General features: G+C 59.0%; 1 protein-coding gene across 1 annotated transcript in view; it reads left to right on the top strand.

Moving 5' to 3' along the window:
* The window catches only part of EFNA2 (ephrin A2), a 39,272-nt gene extending 25,373 nt beyond the window's left edge, over positions 1–13,899 (top strand). The window contains exons 2-4 of the mRNA XM_068173780.1: positions 8,747–9,036; positions 10,713–10,778; positions 11,997–13,899. Coding sequence (XP_068029881.1) covers positions 8,747–9,036; positions 10,713–10,778; positions 11,997–12,118 — 478 coding nt within the window. The 3' untranslated portion in view covers positions 12,119–13,899. The remainder of the gene's footprint in view (positions 1–8,746; positions 9,037–10,712; positions 10,779–11,996) is intronic.
* The last annotated feature ends 10,691 nt before the right edge of the window (positions 13,900–24,590 follow it).

The following is a 24,590-nucleotide window of genomic DNA, read 5'->3' as shown; positions in this document are numbered from 1 at the left end:
CGCTCCCTGCGAGGGGCAGCCGTGGCCGGAGACCCCCCCGGTGCCACCCCACCCTAGTGGGCACGGCGTCACCGAGGGCTGGCAGCAAGGGATGCCACATGGACGGTGTCACGTTCATGATCTGTGTGGCTCCTGGTGCCTCGGTAGCCGGGAGCTGCTCGTGGCGATGGCTGAGCTGTGCTGGGGCGTGAGGGCGGTGCCAGCCCCCAAAAATGTGTGGGGAGGGATGTGGGGCAGCAGGCCCCCCCCTGGATGGGGTGCCAAGGGGAGGAGATGGGGATGATGGAGTCTGGGGTGCCATGAGCATGAAGGGGGCACAGAGGAGCACCAGGTTGGGGTCTCAGGGTGGCCTGGCACGGTGCAGGGAGGGGTCTGGGGGTCACTCACCCACAGCCCAGCCCGGGGCTCAGGGTCCCTCCTCAGTCCCCATCCCAGGGGCTCGTGACCAGCACCACTTGGTGGCCACAGGTTGGGCTGGAGCAGCCGGGGCTGGGCTGAAGGAGAAGGAGTTGGAGCGGGACCTCTGTGCTGCCCCACTTTATTATTGAATTTAACCTACAGTCTTCCTTACATGCCACAGTGCCCGTAACTAGTGCAGAGGCTGCTTTTATGTGCAAATGAGGCTTTTTTTTTTTTAATCTTTGACAGAGAATGTGCTGTGTTTACATAACAGAGGGCCCTGGTACTCTGGAGAGGGCCACTGACAGTGCTGGCAGGAGATGTTAGGAAAGATCTAACATTTCTGATCTCTGTTTAGCCAGAGGCGCTGCGAGGCGGCAGGAGCAGCAGGGGAGGGTGGCTCTGGGGTGCCCGGGAGAGCAGCTCGGCTGTGCCTGCCCGGGGCTCCGGGGCCAGGAACCTGGGGCAGAAGGGATGGAGCAGCTGCAGGAATGGGGCGGCACCAGAGGGTCACGATCTGGGTGTCCCTGTGCTGCGAGGGAGACCCCAGAACCCTCTCTAGGGTCTCCAGCCCGATGGCTTGGGACAGGGCGGCCCCTCTCCTGTTGTTGACGGTGCTCCTTGAAGTTTGGGAGCATCCAACAACCTTGGGATGACCAAAAAGTGGTGGTGAGCCCAAAGCTGGTGGTGAACCAGCAGCCAGGGGCTGAAGGGATGAAGTGTCCCAGCTTCCCTCCATCATCCGCTGCTACCAGCAAAGGGAAAAACTCCTCCTGCCAGGTTAAGTGGAAAAATGACCAATATCCTGCGGCCTGCCAGGTTCAAGCGCATTAATTCCAGGGAGTCGGTTAATGGCAGTATTGATTAGTTTCAGCGCTGGGCTAATGAGCATCCATGCTAATGAGGGGTGAGTGGTGGGAATTGCAGCAGCTGGAGCGGTTCCAGGGAGCTTTGGTTGTGGGGCGAGGGTAGAGCTCCCCAAAAAGGCTCCACCTGCCTGGGGAGAGGGTTCATCCCCCTGGATAGGCTGTGGCATGTGGAAAATGGAATATTTGAGTGATAAAAACACGATTTCCGGCTGGCACCTGAGTTTTTTATGGACAAGAGGGTGATGTCATGAGTCTGAGGGAAAAATCTGTCTGATCCATGCTTGGCGTCATGGCCGGGTCCATCCACCCAGCGTGTTTGTGTCGTGCTGGGTCATGTGGAGCTCCCAGCTCCTGGTGCATCCATGGGGCCATGGCTCTGGTTGGGTTTATCCCAGGCACTGTGAGCTCCGGGGTCCCTCTCAGGGAGGTGTTGTGTGGGAAGGAATCTCCCGATCTCAATCCTGTGCATGGCGCAGTGGGGCTGAGGGCGAAGCCACTCTGGCTCTTCCATGAAAAGTTGCTCAGTTTTTGAACTCTTTGCTTTTTTCTCTCTTTTTTCACTGCAAACACTTGAAAGGCCCCATTCCTGCCCCGTTGTCTCCAGCAGCCCCCCTGGCCCTGTGTCACTGCAGGCACCGTGTGGGGATGGGATGGGGATGGGGGGTGACATCCCGAGTTTGGCTTTGCATTTCCTTTGTGCAGCTTGGCAAAAAGCGGGACGGGGAGGGAGGGTGAACTTGGAGTTTGGAGAACCAAGAGCAGGTTTTGCTTTGGGGTGCCCAGGAGTATCCTTGGAGTGGCCCTGCAGTGGGGTGCCCAGCCCTGGAATGGGGTACAGTGCTGCAGTGGGGTGCAGGAGAGGTAATGGGGTGCCAGCCCCACAGTGGGGTGCCAGCCCCACACCTGTCCAGTATGGAGGTACCAGCCCCACAAAGGGGCACCAGGGGTGCCAGCCCCACAGTGCGGTCCCAGTACCAGCTGTCGGTGAGGATCAGTTCCCGTTATTCCACGAGTATCCCTACAGCCAGAGGAGGCTGAGCCGCTTCCGCGGCGTTTTCGGCACCGCTTTGGTGGGAATCCTCTCCCAGGTACCACGTGCCCAGGCCCCGCCAGGCTGGCGCTTGCATTTAAACAAATTTTATTTTCTTCTGTGTGCTAAAGCCTCCCCACAGCCTGCGGGATCGGGCTCGGCTCTGCTTCTGGATCCACAATCAGGCTGAAATAACAGCTCCGGGGGTCCCCATTTATCTCCGCGCCTCTTTCCTCGTGCATCCCATCTCATCCCGCTCTGTCACCCCATCCTGTAATATCTCAGCATCTCCCTAAAGCAAAAGATGACAATAAAGTGTAAATGGGGAGTGTTGGCTCTGGAGCATAATGATGGCAATTTAGATGCCAGCCGTCATTTCCCCGCCGTTGCCCCAGGTAACAGGAGCCGCTGAATCCTGTGGGAACGCGGCCGAGGCGGGACGAGGTTACCTCGGAGGCTGATGGCTGTCCTGGGATTTTCTGTCATTTACCTTAAAAGGGGGGAAAGGGAAATATCCGTCAGTGGAGGTGTGAGATCCGGCAGCGCCACGCTGAGCCGGGCTGGGGTTGCTGTTCCCCTGCTCCAGCTGGGGCAGTGCTGGTCCCTGACCAGCTCCAGCGATGCCAGGGCTGGGGAAGTGTCCCCTGGGTCTGCATGGCATTTGTTTTCATTATCCACAATGCCTGCTCCAGTCCTCATCCCCATCCCTGTGCCCATCTCCATCCCTATCACTGTCCCAGTCTCTATCCCCATTCCATGCCCACCCCATCCCTGTCTCTGTCCCCATTCCCATCCCTGTCCCCATCCCTCTCCTTATCTCTGTCCCCATCTCTGTCTCGATCCACATTCTTATCTCCATCCCTATCCCTGTCCTTGTGGCTATCCCCATTCTTATTCCCATCTCCACCCCTGTCCCTGACCAGAGCAGCTCCAGGGCTGTCAGCCGGTGTTAAGCCCAAACCCAGCTGCCATCGGCGAAGCCGTCACCGTCATTCCCGATCCCGGTGACTGAGCTCCTGAATATGGAGCCGGGCTCGGAGGTTTGGAGCGGAGATAAATATCGGCATTAAAGCTGTCAGGGCCGGCGCCGCGGCGCTCCCACGGGGTCACCGACGGGGTCACCGATGGTGGCACTGCTGGAACCGGACCCTCCCGCTCGCCACGGCTCCCCGTGACAGCCCCGGGGGCTTTCATCCCATCCCGCTGCTCCCCAAAGGGGGAATTGTTTCCCAGAGCACCAGGACCAGGAGCCCCAGCCCTGCCCGTGGTTCATTGGCACAGACGTTTCCCAGTGGTGGGACGTGGTCGCAGCTGGGACCAGTGTGTTCCCTGGATTCCCTGGCTGGAAAGCTCTGGGAAAGAGGAAAGGAAAGGGAAAGGGGAAGGGAGAGAGAAAAGGGAAGGAAAGCAGAAAAGGAAAGGGAAACTGAAAGAGAAAGGGAAGGGAGGGGAAGAGAAAGGGAAGGGAAAGAACATAAACATGACAGGCATCCCTAAAGCCCCTCCACTGCCTGGCTGGGCTCTGGGGAGCCCCTGTGCCCCCCGCCCCGTGCCCACCTCCCCGTGCCCCCAGCCCCTGCCCGTGCCCGTCCCGCCCCCCACGCTCCCGCTCGCCCCCTCTTTATTTTTTAAATCAGCGGCGTCGCTTTCTGGCGCCGAAGCATTTCCCAGCCCCACACTCAGGAAACCTCATTAACACAGATCAAAAGGAGCTTTTAATGATTTATAAAGGTGCAGCAGTTTGGAGAAATTAAATAATTTAGGTGCTGTGTGTACGGCGGGGTCCCTCTGGACCACATTACTGGCGCTCCGTGAGCCACGACGCCGTCCCCGCTCTATCCCACCGTGGCACCAGGGACAACGCCGGAGCCTCCGGGGACTGGGACTCGGCACTGCCACCCTCCTGGGGGTTGGGGTGGATGGGGACGGGGCGTCCCCTGAATGTCATCTCATCCCTGCCAGCGGCAGGGCTTGGCCCTGCTGGGATGTTGGGATCCTCCGGCACAGCCTGGAGGGAGTTTGGGAGGTGCCGGTGCGGGCGACGCTCGCTCTCCACCATGGAAAGTATTTGGAAACACAGTTAAAATCAACCTTGGCACTGGTGAGGTGGTGGGATGGGGCGGAGGGATGGGATGTGGGGTGGCCAAACCCACTGGACCAAAACTAGGTGGACACAGGTGTCCAGGTGCATCCAGCTCCGGCTCCATCCCCTCCCAGCTCCGCAGGTGACTTCTGCCTCTTGAGCAGGGAGTAGGGATCAGCCTCCAGGACACTGGGACCAGCACATGGCCCAAATTCCCCCCGATGGCCCCGTCCGGCTCCTGCCCAGCGCTGCCGTTGTCATCCCGAGGGATGACGCCGGGCTGGGGCTCGGCAGCGATTCTGGCTGCCCAAGGAGAAGGAGAAACAGATGGAAAACCGGCTTAAACGTTCCCGGCGTGAAGTCCATTGCCGGCCACGGACATGCCAGGAGCCAGCCGAGCGACAGGATTAATGCAGAAAATGCAGAAAGGAGCTGCTGGAAGGGGTCGGTGGGCGCCTGCGCCCCGGGGGCCCTTCCCTGCCACCCCCCGGCTCCGGGAGCCACTTTGTCCCCATTTCCTGGGGGGGGGACACCTTGCAGGGCTGGGGGAGCCGGGGGGGTTGACATTGGCTGCTCTGCAGCTGAATTTCCATCGGGTTGTATTTAATAGCCCCAGAGAGGGCAGGAGGGCTGGGGGGGCGCTGGTTTGGGGGGGCGGGGGGGAGCTGCTGTGTTTTATTTTGCTCTGTAATAGGCTTATTACTCCTGATCACGCTGTGACTATTTGAATGAAGGAGATTTCGGGAGATGAAAGCGGAAGGGAGATTTTAAATCTCTCAGTGCCTGGCCCCGCAAGGACGGGTGCCCTTGGAGCGGGGGGGACCCCATACCTGGCCCCCTGCCCCAGTTCCCCCCTCGCCCCTCTGCCCCTGTGAGCCCCAGCCGGCCCCCAGTTGTTCCAAACCTCCTAATTTCCAGCCTCAATTTATTCATGGCTGGTTTATACCCATTTGTTTATGTGCCAACACCGTTCCTCAGCTTAAATAGCTCTTTTCCATCCATAATATCCCCCCCCTCCCCGTATTCCAGTGGGCGCAATCATATCTCTTTTCAAGCTGTTCAGGAAAGAAAAATCTGAATTATTTAACCCTTGGGACACTGGCTGGTCTCACAGGGTGTGGAGACAAATCCGCTTTGTTCCTGTGCTGGGTCGCTGCCCGAATTTGGGAATTTTGGGAGGATGCTGCTGCAGCTTAGAGGGGAAACTGAGGCACTGGCTGTGGTTTGGGAGAGCAGGACCAGGGTTTGGGTGTGGGATTTGCTCTCCTGGTTGGGTTTGCCCTGCAGGCGCCAGGGGTCTCCATCTGCAGGTGCCTCTCCTCTCAGAAGGGTTTTTCCCCTCCACAGTGAATATCCAAGAGGTAAAAACTGGAGGATCCAATGCGTTTCCAGCATGGAGATGCCGCCCTGCCCGGCGTGGTGTGGGGACAAAGGGGCTGGGAGCTGCCAAAGGGGCTTCAGCAGCTCCGAGATTTCAATTCCGGACAATTTCCCTCCAATGGATTCTTGCTCCTGTCGTGAAGGGGCAGGGGTGTCACGGTGCTGGGAAGCTGTCAATTAAACCCAAACCTGACAGAGCCAGGCTCAGTGGGTGACATGTCCTGTGCTGGGGGCACCCCAGGACACCCCACGATGCCGGAGGGTGGGAGCATGGAGCTCCGGAGCCAGGGTGTCCATGGAGCATGGGCTGCCAGGCCGGGGCTGTCCCGGGGTACATCCCTGGTGAGGGGATCATCCCCATCCCATGGCATCATCCCCATCCCATGGCATCATCCCCATCCCATGGCATCATCCCTGGTGAGGGGATCATCCTCATCCCATGGCATCATCCCCATCCCATGGCATCATCCCTGGTGAGGGGATCATCCCCATCCCGTGGCATCATCCCCATCCCATGGCATCATCCCCATCCCATGGCATCATCCCTGGTGAGGGGATCATCCCCATCCCGTGGCATCATCCCCATCCCATGGCATCATCCCCATCCCATGGCATCATCCCTGGTGAGGGGATCATCCCCATCCCGTGGCATCATCCCCATCCCATGGCATCATCCCCATCCCATGGCATCATCCCTGGTAAGGGGATCATCCCCATCCCATGGCATCATCCCTGGAGAGGGGATCATCCCCATCCCATGGCATCATCCCCATCCCATGGCATCATCCCCATCCCATGGCATCATCCCTGGAGAGGGGATCATCCCCATCCCGTGGCATCATCCCCATCCCATGGCATCATCCCTGGAGAGGGGATCATCCCCATCCCATGGCATCATCCCTGGTGAAGGGATCATCCCCATCCCATGGCATCATCCCCATCCCATGGCATCATCCCCATCCCATGGCATCATCCCTGGTGAAGGGATCATCCCCATCCCATGGCATCATCCCCATCCCATGGCATCATCCCCATCCCATGGCATCATCCCTGGTGAAGGGATCATCCCCATCCCATGGCATCATCCCCATCCCATGGCATCATCCCTGGTGAGGGAATCATCCCCATCCCATGGCATCATCCCTGGTGGTGGGATCATCCCCATCCCATGGCATCATCCCCATCCCATGGCATCATCCCTGGTGAAGGGATCATCCCATAAGAGCATCCCAAAGGAGGGTGACTCCCTCCCTGCGCACCCCCCCCCCCCGCCCATCTCCATCTGGGCCATTAATCAGCTTTAATCAGCTTTAATTCAACAATTTGTCAGGCAGGCAAAGGCCCTCAAAGTGAGTTTTTCCCCAAAAATGTAGTAATTATTATTACTGTTATTCCCCTGATACGTGGGGGCCCCCCCGCCTTTGCTTCGGCTTTAGTAACAATCATTAAAATAAATAATTTTTTTAAATAAAAGGCAGAGAGAAGAAGGTTTTTTTGTTGGTTTTTTCTTTAAATATTTTTTATTGTTCTCCGTGCATTTGAAAATTGTTTCCCAGTAAATTCCAGCCCTTTGTATTAATTTTACATTTTCCAATGTTACCTTGCCAGGGGCAGGGTTGGCACAACTGGCTCAGGAAAGGAGAGGGAAGGAGAGGGAGAAACCCTGCTCCTTAATTAGCGTGTTCCCTGTGTGATCAGAGAGCTTATGAGGCAGGTAATGAGCTGGAGGGGGGCTGCAGACCCCCCCCCTCCCCACACCGCCTCCCTTCTTCCCCCCCTTCCCTTTTGGGGGTCACTCTCCGCCGCCGTCGCACCGCAGGGATGGGGATGCACTTTCGGGGTGTTTGTGGATGAGTTGAAGCCATCTCAGCAGCTGCCACAGCCTCGGGGGGTGTTTGGGACCCCCAAGATTCCGCTTTGGGAGGCTGAGGGGGTTGTGGTCACTGTCCCCACTGTCCCCAGCCCACCAGGGCTGTGCTGACTGCTCCAACCACCGGCCAAGCCCTGGAGCTGTGGGGTGACCACTGCCCCTGCCAGTGACGAGCTTCTGGGGGGCTACCTGATGGGGGGAACCCTAAATTGATAGGAAAAAACCTCACTCAGTGAGGAGGGGCAGCCAAGCTGCCAGGGGGGAACGGCGAATTTGGCCTTGAGCTCCACCAGCTGTGGTGCTGGGGGTCTGGAATTTGGGGAGGGGATCACTGGAGCCGCCCTGAGGAGCTGGAGGGGGGTTGCTGGCATGTGCCACGGAGTTCTCCAGTGCTGCTAATCCCTTAATCTCTCGGATAATCGGTGCCAAGAACAAAAGTGACACCGGGATTGCGGCGCTGGGCTGCGGCGATGCCGGTGCCGCCGGGAATAATCATTTTTGTGTGGTTTCCTGCCGGTTGGTGCCAGTTTGTTGCCATGAAACAAAGAGGATCTGGGTTAGTCTGGAGGTTAATGGGGCTGTTGGGGTGGGGTCAGGCTTTGGATCACAGAGAGGTGAGGCCCTGGCACAGGGTGCCCCGAGCAGCTGCGGCTGCCCGCCCCTGGCAGTGCCCAAGGCCAGTTTGGATGGGGTTTGGAGCACCCTGGGACAGTGGAAGGTGTCCCTGCCCATGGCAGGGGGGGACTGCGTGGGCTTTGAGGTCCTTCCCACCCAAACCATCCTGGGATTCCATGGTCCTGTGTTCCCCTCCTTAGCCACTGGTATCCGATAGTCCCGCATCAGCTGGAGGCACCGCTTGATCTCCCAGGAATGGCTCGCCTTGGCTCGTTCCTGCAAAACAAGAGCCTTTTCAGTCCCAAAAAGAGCGGCTTGGCAGAGTCCCAGCCCAGGACACCAAGCAGGGCACAGAAACAGAACACCCATGGGGACTGGATGAGCTTTGAGGTCCCTTCCAACCCAAACCCCTGTGTGACTCCGTGATTCCAGCGTGCCCGGGGGGGTCTCCAAAGGAGTGAGAACGAGTTTGTGCCCCACTGACCCAAGCATCTCCGCAGGTTCCACCGCGGGGACTACACGGTGGAGGTGAGCATCAACGACTACCTGGACATCTACTGCCCGCACTACGAGGAGCCGCTGCCGGAGCGGATGGAGAGGTACATCCTCTACATGGTCAACTACGAGGGCCACGCGTCCTGCGACCACCGGCAGCGCGGCTTCAAGCGCTGGGAGTGCAACCGCCCCGACTCCCCCAACGGGCCCCTCAAGTTCTCCGAGAAGTTCCAGCTCTTCACCCCCTTCTCGCTGGGCTTCGAGTTCCGACCCGGCCACGAGTACTACTACATCTGTGAGTGGGGATGGGGATGGGGTGGGAGTACCCCGGGGGTGGTCCTGGTGGCTCCGTTTGCATTGGTGACCCAAAATGCTGCAGAATCCCCCCAAAACTGCAGCGTGTCCAACTCAGGGCAAACATCCCATGGAAACCTTCGCTGGGGCTGTCACAGCTCCGGGCATTACAATGACCAGGACTGTCCAGAGGCACTGGTCTCATCCCAGTGGAAATGGCACTGGGAATGGCCCCAGCCCCAGGCAGTGTTCCCATAATCTCCTGTGTATTCTTCTGCTCTCAAAAGTATTCCCATGGTCTCACATGTAATTCCTGTGCTCTCCCATGTAACTTCCACCCTCTCACATATATTTCCATGCTCTTCTATGTGTAATTCCTGTGCTCTCCCATGTTATTCCCGTGTTCTCACATGGAATTCCTGTGCTCTCCCATGTATCCCTGTGCTCCCCTGAATCTGGGCTCCCTTTCTCACCCAAACCTGCCTGGCCTGCTCTGGAGGAAACTCGGGTGCTGGCTGCAGGACGAGGGCTCCTGGCAGGGAATTTCCAGCTCCAGAGCATCCACAGGGATAGGAGGAGGAAAGAAGCCCACTGGAAAAATAATCCAGCAGTGCTGGGAACAGGTGCTGGGATAAAACCCAAACCCAAACGAGGAAGCGCGGCCCCAACCCCGCCGCCCTCTCCGGAGCCACGGCCACGCTCCTCCGCCTTATCATTCCTCCTCTTTTTCCTAAAGCAGCTGTTTTCAGCCCACTTAATTTGTTCCTTTTATCTATATTAAATTACCATTTCCCCCCTCTCTCTTCCCCCCCGTAAAATGTCACCGGCGCAATAACTGTGGCCACAACTCTCTCTGTCTCTCTTCCCCCCCAACAACCCCCCCCGCTTTTATTTTATTTTATTTTTTTTTATTTTTTAATGTCGTTAGGGAGAGATTACACAGGAGTAAATGGGAAGCTGATCATTGCTAACCCGGTTAGAATTCCCGTCATGCGGAACATTAGAAATTATGCCTCTTTGAGGAACCGTATTTAGCAGACATGAAAGAAAAGAAATTACCTCCTCCTCGAGCCCACGGATTGGAATCCATTAACCCGCCGGCACCGGGACACGCTCGTGCCTCTGGAGCGGGTCAAGGGCACGCGCTGGCCCTGGGGATGGAGCTGGGATGCAGCAGGACAGGATGGAATTCTGCGGGATGGCGTGCTGTGGGATGCCTGTGGTGCCGCTCAGTTCAGCACTTTCTCCATCCCCCCCCATGGGGTGCAGCGCCAAAAAGGAAAAGAAAATGGGAGGGTAAAAAAAACCCACCCCCACGGAAGGCTGGCAGCAGCCCTGGAGGAGCTGGGATGGAGCTGGGATGGAGGAGCTGGGGCCCTCATGGTCCTGCTCAGCACCTTTTCCTTCCCCCCATGGGGTGAAGTGCCAAAATGGAAAAGAAAAGGGGAGGGTAAAAACCCCTGCTTTAATTAAAAAAAAAAAAAAAGAGAACTAAATCTCTTTATATACACATTTATAAAAGAATCCCATTTTCTCGTCCTAAGAGGAAGTATCACCCCAATAATTACTGCGATTCCTCCCTTTCTCCCAATGTTTATTATTTTTGTTCAGTGCCTTGACCCTCGTGTTGCCGCTGTCCCCACAATCCACCCCCTGTGTCCCCTTTTCCTCCCGCAGCCGCGTCCCCCCCGAACACGGTGGACAGGCCCTGCCTGAAGCTGAAGGTTTATGTTCGGCCAACAAGTGAGTGAGAGGTCTGGGGGGTCCCTGGGGGGGTCCCCAGGTCCTGCCCCGTGGGTTGGGGATGCGTGGTGGCCTTTGGGTACCGCCCCGATGGTGACAGGGATGGGGACAGGCTCCCTCAGCTCTGTTGGAGCCATCTCAGCACTGTCCAGACACAGACATAGGGAAAAAAAAAAATTAATAACAATAATCGTCCCTGCTCAGTGGCTACTTTTCCAGCTCGCATAAATCAGCCATTTATAAAAACAAATTAATAATTTTCTTCTCCTGTTAACGTGTAATTAGCAAATGGCAGCGGCTCTCCCCGGGGACAGCGGAATGTCACCGGGTAACCGATGGCTCTCGCCTCCCTTCCTTTGGTGGCTTTAAAATAAAACCCAACATAACAGAACCATCTGTAAAAACTCATCATGTTCTATTCAGGATCAGGGGAGGGAAAAATCTCTCCCGGTATTATTTTTTAGTATTTTAATAATACTGGGATTTTGTTCTGTCTTGCAGAGGGGAAGAGGAGGGGAAGGGGGAGAGAGGCTGGGCCTGGGGGATGGTGGGAGGTCCCTGAGGGGGCACCCCTTGACTGGGTCTGGCCCTGGGATGAGTCTGGAAACTTCATCCCGGCACGAGGGACCCTCTGGAATTGGGGGGCACGGGGGGATCTGGTGTGCAGAGCATTGGAGCATCCCCAGGCAGGACCAGACTCTGCTTTTCCTGCCTCCAGGTCCGTAAAAATCCATAATCCAGTGGCAAACCGGAGCGAGCTGAGCCGGGCAGCGGCCACATGGGGTCCCGTGTGCCCCCCGTGTGCTCCGGGCTGTCCTGGCCGGCACCCCCAGGCTGTGGAACAGGGGTGACCCTGCCCCAGGCGGGTCCATCCCTGGCCAAACCCCCGGGACAATGTCACCTGCCTCCGGCACACGGGGACGGGGCACAGCGCTCCGTGATCCCAGGAAGGGGCAGGGACCGGAGCGCCCTGGGGAGCCCCCTCGGCATTCCCACCCTCGGAGCCACACTCGGATGTCCCCGTGTCCGGTCCCGGGGGTGGCAGCTGCGCTTTTGGGGAAGCTGGGATTTGGGGAGGGGGCAGCGCCCAGCTCACCGCCACGGGAGTGCTGCCAGACGCCAGTCCCGGGGTGCCGCGCATCACCGCGCCTCCGGTTCCAGCCCGGATCGCAGCCGTCCCACCGGCTCACCGTCCCTCTGTTCCTTCCTTTTCCACAGACGATTCCCTCTACGAGTCCCCGGAGCCCATTTTCACCAGCAACAACTCCTGCTGCAGCCTCAGGGTGCCGCCGGCGGCGCTGGCGGTGGTGCCGGTCGTCTGGACGCTCCTGGTCTCGTAGCACCGACACCGACGCGCCGGGAGCGGCTCCGCGGGGCGGGAGCGGCCCGGGGACGGATCCCGCCCGCCCCGAATCGCTGGATGGTGCCCAGGGAGGGTCGGTGCTGCCGGCGAGGATCCTGCCACCACCTGAAGTCCCCGCCGAGGCACGGCCTTCCCGCCGGGAGCGGTGCCGGGCTGTCCCGGGGATGGGTCCCGACTTCTATCCCTGCCCTGCAGCTCCGGCTGTCCCGGTGGGGCGTTGCTTTTTACATTTCTACACCAAATACAGAGTCCTCGTCCGTTTGGGGTTTTTTTCCTTCGCTTTTTTTTTTTTGTTTGTTTGTTTGTTTTGGTTTTGGTTGTTTTTTTAAAAGAAAAAATATTTTTATTTTTATTTTTATTTGTTGAGTTGTTCCCGTGGGGTCCCCCTGGTGCCAGACTGACCCGCACGGGCCGGGCTCGAGTCCCCGCTGAGCCCTCCTTGTCCCCGCCGTGGGCAGAGCCACCAGTAGCACCGGACACAGCGATGGTGCCACCGGCTCCGTGGGCACGGACTCCTTCCCAGCCCGGCCGCAGGACATCACGGAGCCGGACCCGCCGCCCCCGGCCGCCCCCTGCCCCAGGCACGGGGGGCCAGGACGGACACAGCCCCCTCTGAGCACCCGGGGGTTCACCCTGTCCCCTCCGCTCGTGCCACGGGTGTCACCGCCGCCCCCGTGGGACACCGGGGTGGCTCCGTGAGCGGCCAAGGAGACGGGGGACAGCTGGCCTGGGGACACTGGGATGGCCGGCACGGGGAGCACTGGGCATGTGTGGCCAGCGCAGGAGCACCGAGGATGGCCGGCACTGGGAGAGCAGCGAGCGGCCAGCGTGGAGAGCACCAGGGACGCCTGGCGTGGGGAGCAGCAGGAACGGCCAGCGCCGGGAGCACCGAGCGGCACCGGCGTGGAGAGCACGGGACGGCTGGCGCTGGGAGCAGCGGGAAGGGCTGGCACCGCAAACGGCCGGCACTGGGAAGGCCGGGAATGGCCGGCTGGCGCGGGGAGCACCGCCGGGCGCTGGGAGCCGGCAGGCCGGGCTCGCCCAGCCGTGGGCATCGCTCCGAGGGCATTTGGCCGGCACCGGGGTGGGAGGAGTGTGTGCCATGGATTTTCCTCCTCCGCCCTGCTCCGTGTCCCCCCGATGCCTTGGATGGGGGTACGGGAGCCCCCATGGGGGGGCTGGCGACCGCGTGTGGGACCTTCCTGGTGCTCCCCCGTTGTCCCCCGACATTCCAGGGCTGGGCTTGGGGATTTTTCCCTTTTCCTTTGCATTACAAAGTGAACCCCCCCCGGCCCAAACCCCCAGTCCAAGGTTGGCCGTGACCCCAGGGGTGGCAGATCCCCAGGGAGGGGTCACCCCGCAGCAGCCCTGGGGTCCGACCCCTCCTCGCCTTAAATCTGGGGCTGTCCCACCTTGGGGACGGCCTGTGCCCATCCTGCAGAAGCCAGGGATGGTCGGTGGTCCTGGGAGATGCCAGAGATGGGCTCAGACCTGGCTGGAGCCCCCCCATTCCGAGTGGATCCCAGCCCTTCCCGCCGTGGGGGCTGGGGGGGCTCCGTTCCTGTACATACAGCGCTATACTGTGAGCGGTTTTTTTTATGTATTGTTGAGAATGGATTTTATGGAAGGGTTTATCTTATTTTTATTTTATTTTTATTTTTTAGACTAGGAAGCTGGAATCTTGCAATAAGCTCATCCCGACCATCCAAAAAAAAAAAAAAAAAAAAAAAAGAAAAAAAATTTACAAAAAAAAGAAAATTACTAAAAAAAACACCCCCACATAATTAAAAAAAAAAATCGCATTCCCTGCCGTCCCTGTCCCTGTCCCGTGTGTCCAGACCAGGTCGTGGTTCCCGAAGGTGACAAAAGCATTGTGTTTATGGGGGGGGGATGCGGGGGCACCCGCCGGGCTCCGACGCGGAGCCGGCAGCACCCGCCTGGCCTTCGGTCTGTGTTTTATATATATATAGATTATATATATAAATATCTATATTGTGTACAGCGACTGTGGGAGAGTGGAAGGACGGAGGCGGCCGCGGGGCCGGCTGGGGGAGGGCTGGGGGTCCCCTGGAGCAGCCCCCCCTGCCCTCGGCGCTGTCCCCCCTGTGCTGGTCCCCGTCGCGCCTCGCTCCGTCCTTCGACATTTCCGCTTTCGTCCTCGACGTCGTGCTGATGGTAACCGGATCTCTCACCCCCCATTTGGATTCTGTATTTTTTTATAATAAAATACAAATAAATGTCGTGTGAGGCCCTTGCTTTGAGGAATCACTTTTCCCTCTCCGTGCGGCTCCATGGCCCCTCGGGGGGGTGTCCAGGGTTGTGTCCCCAGAGGGACACAGGGGGTCCAGGGGGTCCGTCCCTGCTCCCTGTGCAGCCCCTTTCCCTTGGTACACCAGGGCTCTGCAGCCAGACCTCTCTGCTGGGTGGCGTGTTAATTACGGGAAGGACTTAATTACCCTGTTAATTAATAATAATGGATATTAAATTAATTAATGTGCAATTGTTGATAGTACTTAATTATAGGCTGCCTGGCGGGTGGGCGCTCGGGGCTGGCAGCTCCCGCAGCCCCGGCTCCTCACCTTCCGCTGCCTCAGTTTCCCCAGGAATGGGACACCAACAGGTGACATCCTGGCAGGCCACTAAAGCCAGGACAGGCTTCTCTGAGGTGGCATCACGAGCATCCTCTGCCTCTGCTCTTTCTTTTCTTAAATCCTGAACTTTTTTGGAGCGGCCCATGCTCCTTCCTGGCACTTTGTGCCTATTCCAGCATAATTAGCAGCAATAGGAACAACCCGCTGGTAATTAATTGAGGCTCCCACAGCTGATCCGAGCTCTGAAGTTTTGCCACCAGAGGGTGAAAGACTAATTTTGCTTTTTAATAAGGACCATATGAGTGCCAGGAGCGGGAGCGATGCCACCCACCCCTGGGGACGTGGGTGCCACCTCCAGCTCCGCCGGTGCTCCGTCAGAGGGAACCACCAGCGAAAGAGCCTGGCAGGGATTGACCAAAAAGTGGGTTTTTAGACCTGCTCAGGAGGTTTTCTGAGACCCGGCTCATGATTTTTTTAACGCTGGGAGTTGGAAATAGGGAGGTAAAAATAGCGAACGGGCAGGCGCGAGGCTGAGACGGATCATCGTTAGTAATTAATTAATGGAGCCGTGGGGCTTTAGGGCCTGAATGGGATCATTTAGAGCCCGTCTCTTCTGCAGAGGCATCGAGGTTTGATGTGAGGAGTGGTGGTGATGGAGGGCTGGGCTGGGCCTGGATGCTCCGTGTGCTGGATCCTGTAGGGCTGCAGGATCCCCATCGCAGCAATATCAGAACATGAGTGGAGCTGGGTCATTCCAACTGATGACTGGGGCTGATTCCATGGAGTCAGGCTGGGAGGTGCCGTCCTGCTCCCCACCTGCTCCAGAGCAAAGGCGCCAGGACCCCCGGGGATCCCGAGCCCCCGTGGTGGTCCCAGAGTGCACCGTTCCGAGGTCTCCGTTCCTGCTGCTCCTTGCTCCCTTTCAGCATTTCAGCATTAATCGTTTTGGTTTTTTTCATTTAATCCCTGGAGGCAGTGGGTGCTCCGTGCTCCACTGGCTCGTGGAATATCCCACCTGGTGCAACATTCCAGCTGTGGAGAGCACGGGGGGTGCAGCTCCCCCAGTCCCGGTGTTGTGGTCCGGGTTTGCACCGTGAGGAGGCTCAGGATGGTCCCCAGTTCCCTCCCTGCCCTGGTCCTCGCTGCAGGGACGTTCAGCCAGGCGGGGATGTTCACCGATCCCTGCTGGGCTTTCCAGAGGCATTTTCCCACTTTGTGCCGCAGAGGTGCCTGTTCCAGCAGGGAAGCCACTGTGGCTCAGGGCAGCCATGGCCACTGTGTGCCACGGGAAGTTCACCAGGAGGCCAAACCCTCGCCGGGGCTGCTCGAGGCAGAGCAGGGAGTTGGGAACATCCTGGGATGAAAAGAAATTTTTCTCCAACATCCAGCTTCAGTTTGCTCCATTGCTGTCCACTTGCCACCCTGGGTCCCCCGTGGCGTTGTGCCTTTGCAGGGGCTGGTGGCCGCTGCAGGGCTCAGGCTCCTGGATGGAAGTGGCACAGTGGCCACTGAGATTGGCACAGTGGCCACCGAGGCTGGCACAGGGGCCACCAGCCCCCTCCGAGCATTGAAGCAGGACTGGGGGGCTCATCCCTGCGCCCCCCTGTCCCATCCCACGACACCCCGCAGCACCGTGTGCTCACCGCGGGCTCGCCGGCACCTCCCGGGCTCCGTCGCGTCCCTCCAGCAGCTCCGGCGGCGGCTCCTGGCCCGGATCCAGCTCGCAGCCCGCAGGGGGATGCGGGATGTCCCTCCGGCCCCGTGTCCGCTCCGGCCGTCCCCGCCCGCCCGGCCATCCCTCTCCTGCCATCCTTATCTCCTGAAAGGTACGAGCGCTACAAGCAGGAACGCTCCTGTAACAAGCTGCCAGCTGCGGAGCACCTGGAGAATCCCAGGGCGGGGGATGATTTATGGAAACGGCGCGGGAGAGGAGAGCGGGGAGGCGAGGAGACAGCAGCGGCTCCCGGCCGGCAGCGCCGCTGCCTCCGCCGGGCCGGGATGCGGGGCCGTGCCCGGCCCCGGCGGGCGGGGGCAGGTGGGGGAGGCAGGGGACAGACCCCCGGCCCTTTGTGGCCACCGACTTGCAGGAGCCGGCCCAGCCGGGTGTGTAATTGTGCTCAGCCGTGGCCGCTCCCTCCGCTCCGTCCGCGGGGCAGGAAATGGAACTTTTCAGGCCACTGGACATTTGGTTTTGTTCAGCTGTTAATTTCCTCCACCCCGGGGAGAGGAGGGGGCGCGGGGAGCGGTGGAGGGGTGGGAGGGGGCTGCTGCAGCCCCCTGTCAGTGGAGGATTCCCGGGAATCGTTGATTCAGCAAATCCCAGAATGGTCTGGGTGGGAAGGGGCATTAAAGCCCATCTCATTCCACCCCTGCCATGGGCAGGGGCATCTTCCACTATCCCAGGCTGCTCCAAGCCCCGTCCAGCCTGGCCTTGGACACTTCCAGGGATGGTGCAGCCACAGCTTCTCTGGGAAATCCATTCCAGGGCCTTGCCACCTTCACAGGGAAGGATTTCTTCCCGGTATCCCATGGATGCGATGGGTGAGGGCACCTCGGGAGGCCACTGTGTCTCACCCACCCCCAGGCCACCTTCCCTGCGCCTTTGCCCCCGTTCCGAGCCCAGTTTGGCCGGCGGCAGACACGGACCCGGGGCTGAGCAGCCGCATCGCAGCCCCCGAGCTTTGCCGGTGAGCGATTTCTCCCCCAGGCACGGAGCGAGCATCCATTCCCCTCGGAGCTCCTCTCTCGCAAGGTAACCGGCATTATATCCGGACCAATTGCTCCAGCATGATCCTCCTGAATGTTGCACAGCATGTACACGGCGTCTTATGGAAAATACATGCCCCTGGGTGAGCCTTTTAATAGCGCCGGCTCCTGCCCGGGGGGCGGGGGGGCCGCGCTCTGCCACGGCGCTGCCAAGGAATGATTGAAAAGTTGGGGCTCGCCGTAGGAAACCCCCCGCTGCGGGGAACAACGTGTTTTCATTCCCCTGCCAGGTAACAAATGAAAAGAATTGCGATGAATGCTAATGGAGAAGGGAGCAGGACGCTGCGGAGGCTGCCGGGGCTGGAGGTGGGGATGAGGATGGGGGGACCCAGGCCCGGGGATGTGGGAGATGCTGGAGAACCCCGGGGTTGCAGGTGAGAGCTGGTGGAAAACATTCCCTGGCAGGGGGCTGGCGGGTGTTGCAGGGAGCATGCTCTGGGGTGCTGGACCAAAATCACTTCTTCTTGCAACAAAATGCAGCTGAGGGGATGTTGGTCCCAAAAATTCCCCTTGGTGAGCTCCTATCCTTGCAGCAATCCTGGTTTTGCCAGCTGGAGCTGGTCATGGCATGGCAAACACACCCTGGCATGGGGCTGGTGGGCGCTACGGGGAGGGTGCTCTGATGCTGCACCAAAATCACTTCTTTTTGCAGCAGAACGCAACTGAGGGAACACATAAATCCCAAAAATTCCCAGCTTTCAACCCCAAGGAGCCTGTCCCCGTGTCACAGCCGAGGTGCCATTGAGCCAGTGAAGGGCTGAGCTGTTTGTCACCAGAGCCGGGCTGGGAAGCGGGAGGGTAAACACGGATGAGCAGCCTTCACCCGCTCCAGTAAATATTTTATATCCCACACCAAGAAAAGACACTCCTATTTAAATGATTTATCAAGGAAGATCATGTAGAGGTTTCCATAAAATATGTAGGGCTCCTAATCCCGACATCATCAAGCCAAGAGGACCAGAATCATTTATTACCTTCCCAACAGCCGCGCGGCTGCGGGGACACGACTGACAAATAAAAGTGTGTTTACAGCTTTTGGGCTCCTCTGGGGACAGGTAAATCACGGCGGGGGTGGGAAGGGGAAAGGGAGCCGGAAACTGAGCGGCAGTTCTTGTCCTCAGGGCAGTGTGGGGCGGGGGATGCCGGACACGGGGCGTCCCGGTGTCACCCGCTGTCCCCATCGCGGCTGGGTGCAGCGATGCTCGTTCTCCCATGGGATTTCTGGGATGGGCATTGAGGGTAACCCCTCTGGAATGCCCAGCTGTGCCCAGATGTTGGTGCACGTCGAGCCTGTGCCCTACTGTGTGCTGGGGTTGGCCATCGGGGATGGGACACCAGCAGATTCGGGATGGGACCTGCAGGGATGTCACGCCTTTCCCCGTGGAGCTGTCGCTGAGCCCACGTTTCCCCTCGACAGTTGGGATCCCGGGGGGTGGGCACCAGGCACAAACCCCTCTGGGATGCCCAGATGTGCCCAGATGTCCTGCAGGTTGCAGCTGGAAAGGGATCAGCCATCTGGGACAGGTTTTCCATGGGCCCCCGCAGAATCAGGAGGGGCCCACAGGGATCCGGCCTCTTCCCCCTCAGAGCTGGTACCCACCCCATGCTCCCAACTCGCCTCTCCTACCACGGCATCCTCTGGATCCATTTATGGGGATTTTTTCCCCATCCTCTTCCACTCAGTGATCTCATTTCCCCATTCTTTTCATCCATTAATTGAGGATTTTCCCATCTTCACAACTTTTTGCACGCATTTACTGAGAATTTCCCCCCCTCCCCAATCCTCCATCACTTAATGATCCCATCAGTGCATCTTTTTGGGTCTGTTTATTGAGATTTTTCCCCCGAACATTTTAGGTCCATTTATTGAGGATTTTCCCCACATCCTCTGCCACTCGATTATCCAATCACTGCATCCTTTTAGGTCCATCTATTAAGGATTTCCCCCCATCTCCTCAACCTTTTGCACCCATTTATTGAGGATTTCCCCCCATCTCCTCAACCTTTTGCACCCATTTATTGAGGATTTCCCCTCATCCTCTGCCACTCAGTGATCCCATCTCCTCATCCTTTTGCATAAATTTATTGATGATTATCCTCCCATCCTTTGCCACTTGGTGGTCTCATCTCCCCATCCTTTTTTACCCATTTATCGAGGCTTTCCCCCCATCTCCCCAGCCGTTTGCACCCACCGATCACTGATTATCCCCCCATCCTCTGCCGTGCCCATCTCCCACCCTCTCCCCGCACCTTTTGGCTCCAGTACCGAGTTTTGCCCCCGTTCAGGGGCACCACGGCCCCGCCGGGATCCGGGGCACCCCGAGCCGGGCCGCGGGCGCTGGCAGCGGCGGCGATTTGGCCGATTTGGCATTCAGCGGCGGGAGCGCAGCCGTGGGGCCGGCGCCGCGTTATTAAGGGATTAGCAGGTTGTCTTGGCGCTCAATTGTAGATAAGTGCCGCGGTTTGTATTATCTTTTCACGCTGCACCGCGAAGGATGACAAAGAGACAACATGGGTGTCATGGCCTTCAGCATATCATTAAGGGTAATTTGTCTTGCGGGGAGGGGGAGGCGAAGGGAGAGGGAAGGAGAGAAGGCGAGGGAGGACAGGGAAAGGCAGCCTGGGAGGAGAGAGGGGATTAAAAACTAAGAGGGGAGATTAGGAATGAAATGGGAGCTGTATGGAGAGTCAGCCAGGCGGGGAGAGGCCGTGGCCGGGGAGGGGACGGGGTGGGGGTCACCCTGGGACCGGCTGCGGTGCCGAGGGGGCTCAAGAAAAAGCGGGGCTGGGATAGACGAGGCAGGATGGGGTGGGGGCTGCACAGACCCTCCCTTTTCTCCGGCACAGAAGAGCTCCAATCCCTGCCCAGCCTCTGTCATGTACATTAATCTATAGTAAGGAGACGGCTCCAGATGGATGCCCCGGATCCCGGATGCCCCGGGAAGTGGGACACACCCCAGGGAATCCAGGGATTCCACCCCCCAACATCACTGACTGACCAGCGCCATCGGCCCTGGGGCTTCGGGGGTCTGGGGGCACAGCGCAGGAGGGTCGGGGCTTGGCGGCAGCCCCTCGGTGTCACCTGCCCCTTGTGCCACCCCACTCCTCGGTGTAACCCTGTTGTAACCCCACTTCTCGCGGCCTCCCCATCCCGCTGTGCCCCACGGCAGCGGCCGCTCCCCCCTCGCCGAGCTCCAGAAGGTAAAGAAGTAACAGCAGGAGTAGCAAGGGGAGTTCTCGAAGCCCCGGGCCGGGTCCGCTCCACCGGTCAATCAATCAATCCATGAGGAGCAGCGGCGTGGGAATCGATCAGTCGGGAAGATGGCTTTTCATGGGAATGGGAATGCGCGCCTGGAGACAGTCAGACGGAACCGCTCCTGCCACGGTCACTGCCCCAGAGCTGGTTTGCGGGAGGAGAAGCCCCGCGGTGGCAGCTCCCCCTGTGCCCCCTCCCAAAGAACTCGGGGTGGGCAAATCCCCGAGGGGTGCGGCTGGATCCGGAGGGACGCAGCCATTCCAGGGGCGAGGGACACCTGGATACCGCTCTGATGGCCCAGGTGCCTCCGCCGTGCCCCGACCTCTCCCTCCACCGCAGGGACGGGGTCTTCGGGGGCTGGGGACGGGGATCCTCCCGCACCCCCTCCCTCCCTCCCCTCCCCTCCCCTTCTGATAATCCTATTTTTGAACCAGGGGATTAGGATCAATACTTCACTCCTAATGCTGTGGTAATACAGTGTTACACCGCCAGCGCCAGTTCCCTGCTGAAACACTTAAGGTAGTTTAAACCCATTTGTGCCGGGGAGTGCCGTGAATCCACAACGAGCTCCTCGCCCGGCCGAGCCCAGCCGGAGCCAGCCTGGGGCTGCCCGCACGGTGCTGCCCGCGGCCAGCCCTGGCGACTCCTGGTGGCCCAGGGAGCCCAGGAGGCTTCTGGGCCCAAAAGGGCCACGCCGGGCAGGGGCTGAGGGCACCGGGGCAGCCGCTGGGGACGTGTGGGCAGCGGCCGCTCGTCCTGGGGCTGCTGCTGATCCCAGCGTGCCTCGTGCAGGGATCCCTCGTGGAAGGATCCCTCGTGCAGTGGGGCCCTGCTGGCTCCCCAAATTCTGAGCGTCCCCGGCTCTGTGTGCCCTCGGCTCTGCCCCGGGTTCTGGGTGCCCCCTGCCCCGTGTTCTCCCAGCTCTGGGTGTCCCCAGCTCTGTCCCCACAGCTGGCCCTGGGGCTGAGGGATCCTGTCCAACCTTCGCTCCAAATTGGCCGAGGGGTTTGAGCAGCTCCCGGGGAACAGAAACCAAAACATTTTCATCCCGCACTAATTCATAATTAGCTCCGTTTTTATTAGGTGCTAATGGAGAGAGGGGATTTGGGATGCCTGGCACAGCTTGGAAATGCTGATTCACCCAGAGACCTCCCTTTTCTCAGGCCAGAGCCTGCTCGAGGCAGCTCCTGCTCAAAAAATCCCAGCCCAGCAAACTCCAGGAACATCTTGGGAGCTGAGCGGCCGCTCCGGCAAACACCATCCCTGGGATCCAGGGATCCACGGCACGGAGCGGGCTGTGTCCCCTGCACACAACACTCTGGGGACCCCCTGCCCCCACCTGGGGACTCCCTGACCCCACCAGGGAGTCCCTCACAGGGTCCTTCCCTCCTCTGTTTCCCAGGAATGGGATGCTCGTGACATCTGGGATAAACTGGTCCTGTCCCTCGCACTGGGGAGGATCCGGATACGGCTCCGCTGCTCTGGGCACTTTTCAATTAAAACCAAAATATCCCCTAATAACCCACAGAGGGTTTTTATTTCCTTCCCTTTTTAATTTTTTTAAAAATAAATCTATTATGAGGAGCTTAGAGAATGATGTAAAACTGGCGAGGGATGATTTGAGGATTAGGGATCGGCGTGTCCTGGCACAACGAGCAAAGGAAGGACAGTCCTGATGGGGTTGGAATCAGGCTGGGAAAGGGCCACCGAGCCCAGCCAGGCCAGGAAGGGAAAAAAGGGATCCAGGGCTGGGAAGAGGACTCTGGGGCTGGGAAGGGATTGCTGCATCCAGCGGAGCAGGGGGGGTCCCGGCCGACGGCTCCGGAAGCAGCAGCGAGATCCCAAAGCGGGACCCCCTGCGCCGTTCCAGCCGCGCTCCCAGCGGCTCCCGCCTCCCGTGTCCCGTTTAGCATAAAAGTCATTTTGGTCGGGGACCCCCGGCTGCTGCTCCCTCATTCCCAGGCATCGGGGCCCCCGCGGGATCGCCGTGCGGGGCGAGCAGCGTTTAACCCCCCCGCCAAGGGGAATTGGCTGCTTCGCCGTTTTCCTGACCCCAAAAAGACAATGAAATCCTGCACGAAACCAATAGATTTTAGCCACAGGCCTGCAGAGAGGCGAGAGGAATAAAATACAGATGGAGCCTCGTGCGGCGGGGATGGGAATGGATTCTGAGCGGGAGCCAGGACGTGCCGGGGCTGCCCGGGGTCGGGATGAGGTGACCTCCCCCCAAATCCATGTGCACCTCACAGCCACGCTCTGGGTGGCTTTTGGGGCCCAATTTTGCATTTCCTGGAAAAAATATCCTAATTTCTGCCCCGGCTGCAGCGCCCAGGCCGAATTTAGGAGCTCTTTTGGGTGGTTTTTCACCAGGCTCTGAGCAAAACCTTCTGTCGGGTGACAGAGCTGGGATGCGGCAGGATGGGGTGGGGACACCCGGAGCATCCCGGGATGGCTCATTCCATATCCCTGCGGAGCTGGAGCCCTCAGAGGCTGCTCATCCTCGCGCCTTAACGCACCACCTCTATTTATTCTGCTCCTGTAACTGTAAAATTGATTTTCTTGCAACAAGCCGCTCGTCTTTCACCACCCAACGCACCCAAACGCTCCGACATAAGACACTGGCAATTTTTAATTAGTTTCCTTTCTCCCTCCTTCCTCCCTGAGCAGGCATGTGGAACCGGAACAGGGCAGCCCAGAAAGGAGCAGGATCCAAAGGTGACAAAAGCACTTTTTATCCTTGATATGATTATTAATAATACACTCGTTTACCTAACGAGGCAGGAGCGTGGGGGGTGGCACAGGGAGGTGATTAGTGCTTCCTTCAGCTGTGGGGATGGAGGAGCAGCTTTAACCACTGGAATCTTTAAATACTGGCTTGGAGCAGCTCAGGGGTGCTGGTGCCCTCCCCACAAACACCCCCTGGCCCCCAGGCCAGCCCTGGCTTCGCTGGTGGCTTTGCTGGCACAATGTGGTGGGTACTGCCGATGTCCCCAGAGTCAGGGGTGGAATTTGTCAGGACCCCCTTGAAGGTGATCCCCAACCCTCCCGCATGGGTGACCACAGCCCAGGATTAACTGGAAAACCCACAGGGCTCATTACACCTCTCTGATAATGAGCCTGGAGTAATTAAAGCCTCACTGGCTGGGCCACTCTGCTCTGCCAGGCTCCCCCTGCCCCTCCAGCCCCACAGGGGATGCTGTGAGCCCCCAGTCTGGGGGTCCCACCACCCTGTGCTGAAGCTGCAGCCAGGTGCCAGTGCCACGTGTCCTCTGTCACCGGCACCCTGGCTGGAGGTCACAGCCCCGTGTCCTCCTGTGACCGTCTGGGTGGCAGAGGTGACCGGAGCCCCGAGCATCCCGCTGTGGGAAGGGTCCCTGGGAGCAGGGAAAGGGCAGAGGGGCTGCACGGAGGGAGCGAAGCCCCTCTGCCCCCAACAGCAGCACAGAGACACGTGTGCGCCCCGAGGAGCCGCCGGGGAAAGTTACTGGGATGGGGAGTGGGGGAAAGGGAGAATGAAATGGAAAAGAAAAAAGAAAAAAAAAAAAAAAAAAAAGAAAGAAAAAAAAGGGGAAAAAAGGGCAGGGAAGTCCTGCGGCCTTTTGCCTTGTCAGTTCTCCGTCTGCTGTCACTCAGCCGCCGAATTCTCCTTCAAGTTGTCATAGCGAGGCTGGCGGGGATTATGCCGCGGCTCTGTCCAGAATTGATTCATGTGGAACGCGTGCTTGACGGGCGGAACCGCTGGTGTGAGCGGGAGCCGCTGAGACCCCCGATTTTCCCACCTTCCTCACACAATCTGGTATTGTTTGGCCGCAGCCTTAGTGATCCCTGCGCCGGGG

This window comes from Anomalospiza imberbis, chromosome 27 (genome assembly GCF_031753505.1).
Source record: "Anomalospiza imberbis isolate Cuckoo-Finch-1a 21T00152 chromosome 27, ASM3175350v1, whole genome shotgun sequence".
Lineage (NCBI taxonomy): Eukaryota > Metazoa > Chordata > Aves > Passeriformes > Viduidae > Anomalospiza > Anomalospiza imberbis.
Note: the sequence above shows the minus strand (reverse complement) of the source record. Positions and strands in the feature narration are given on the sequence as shown.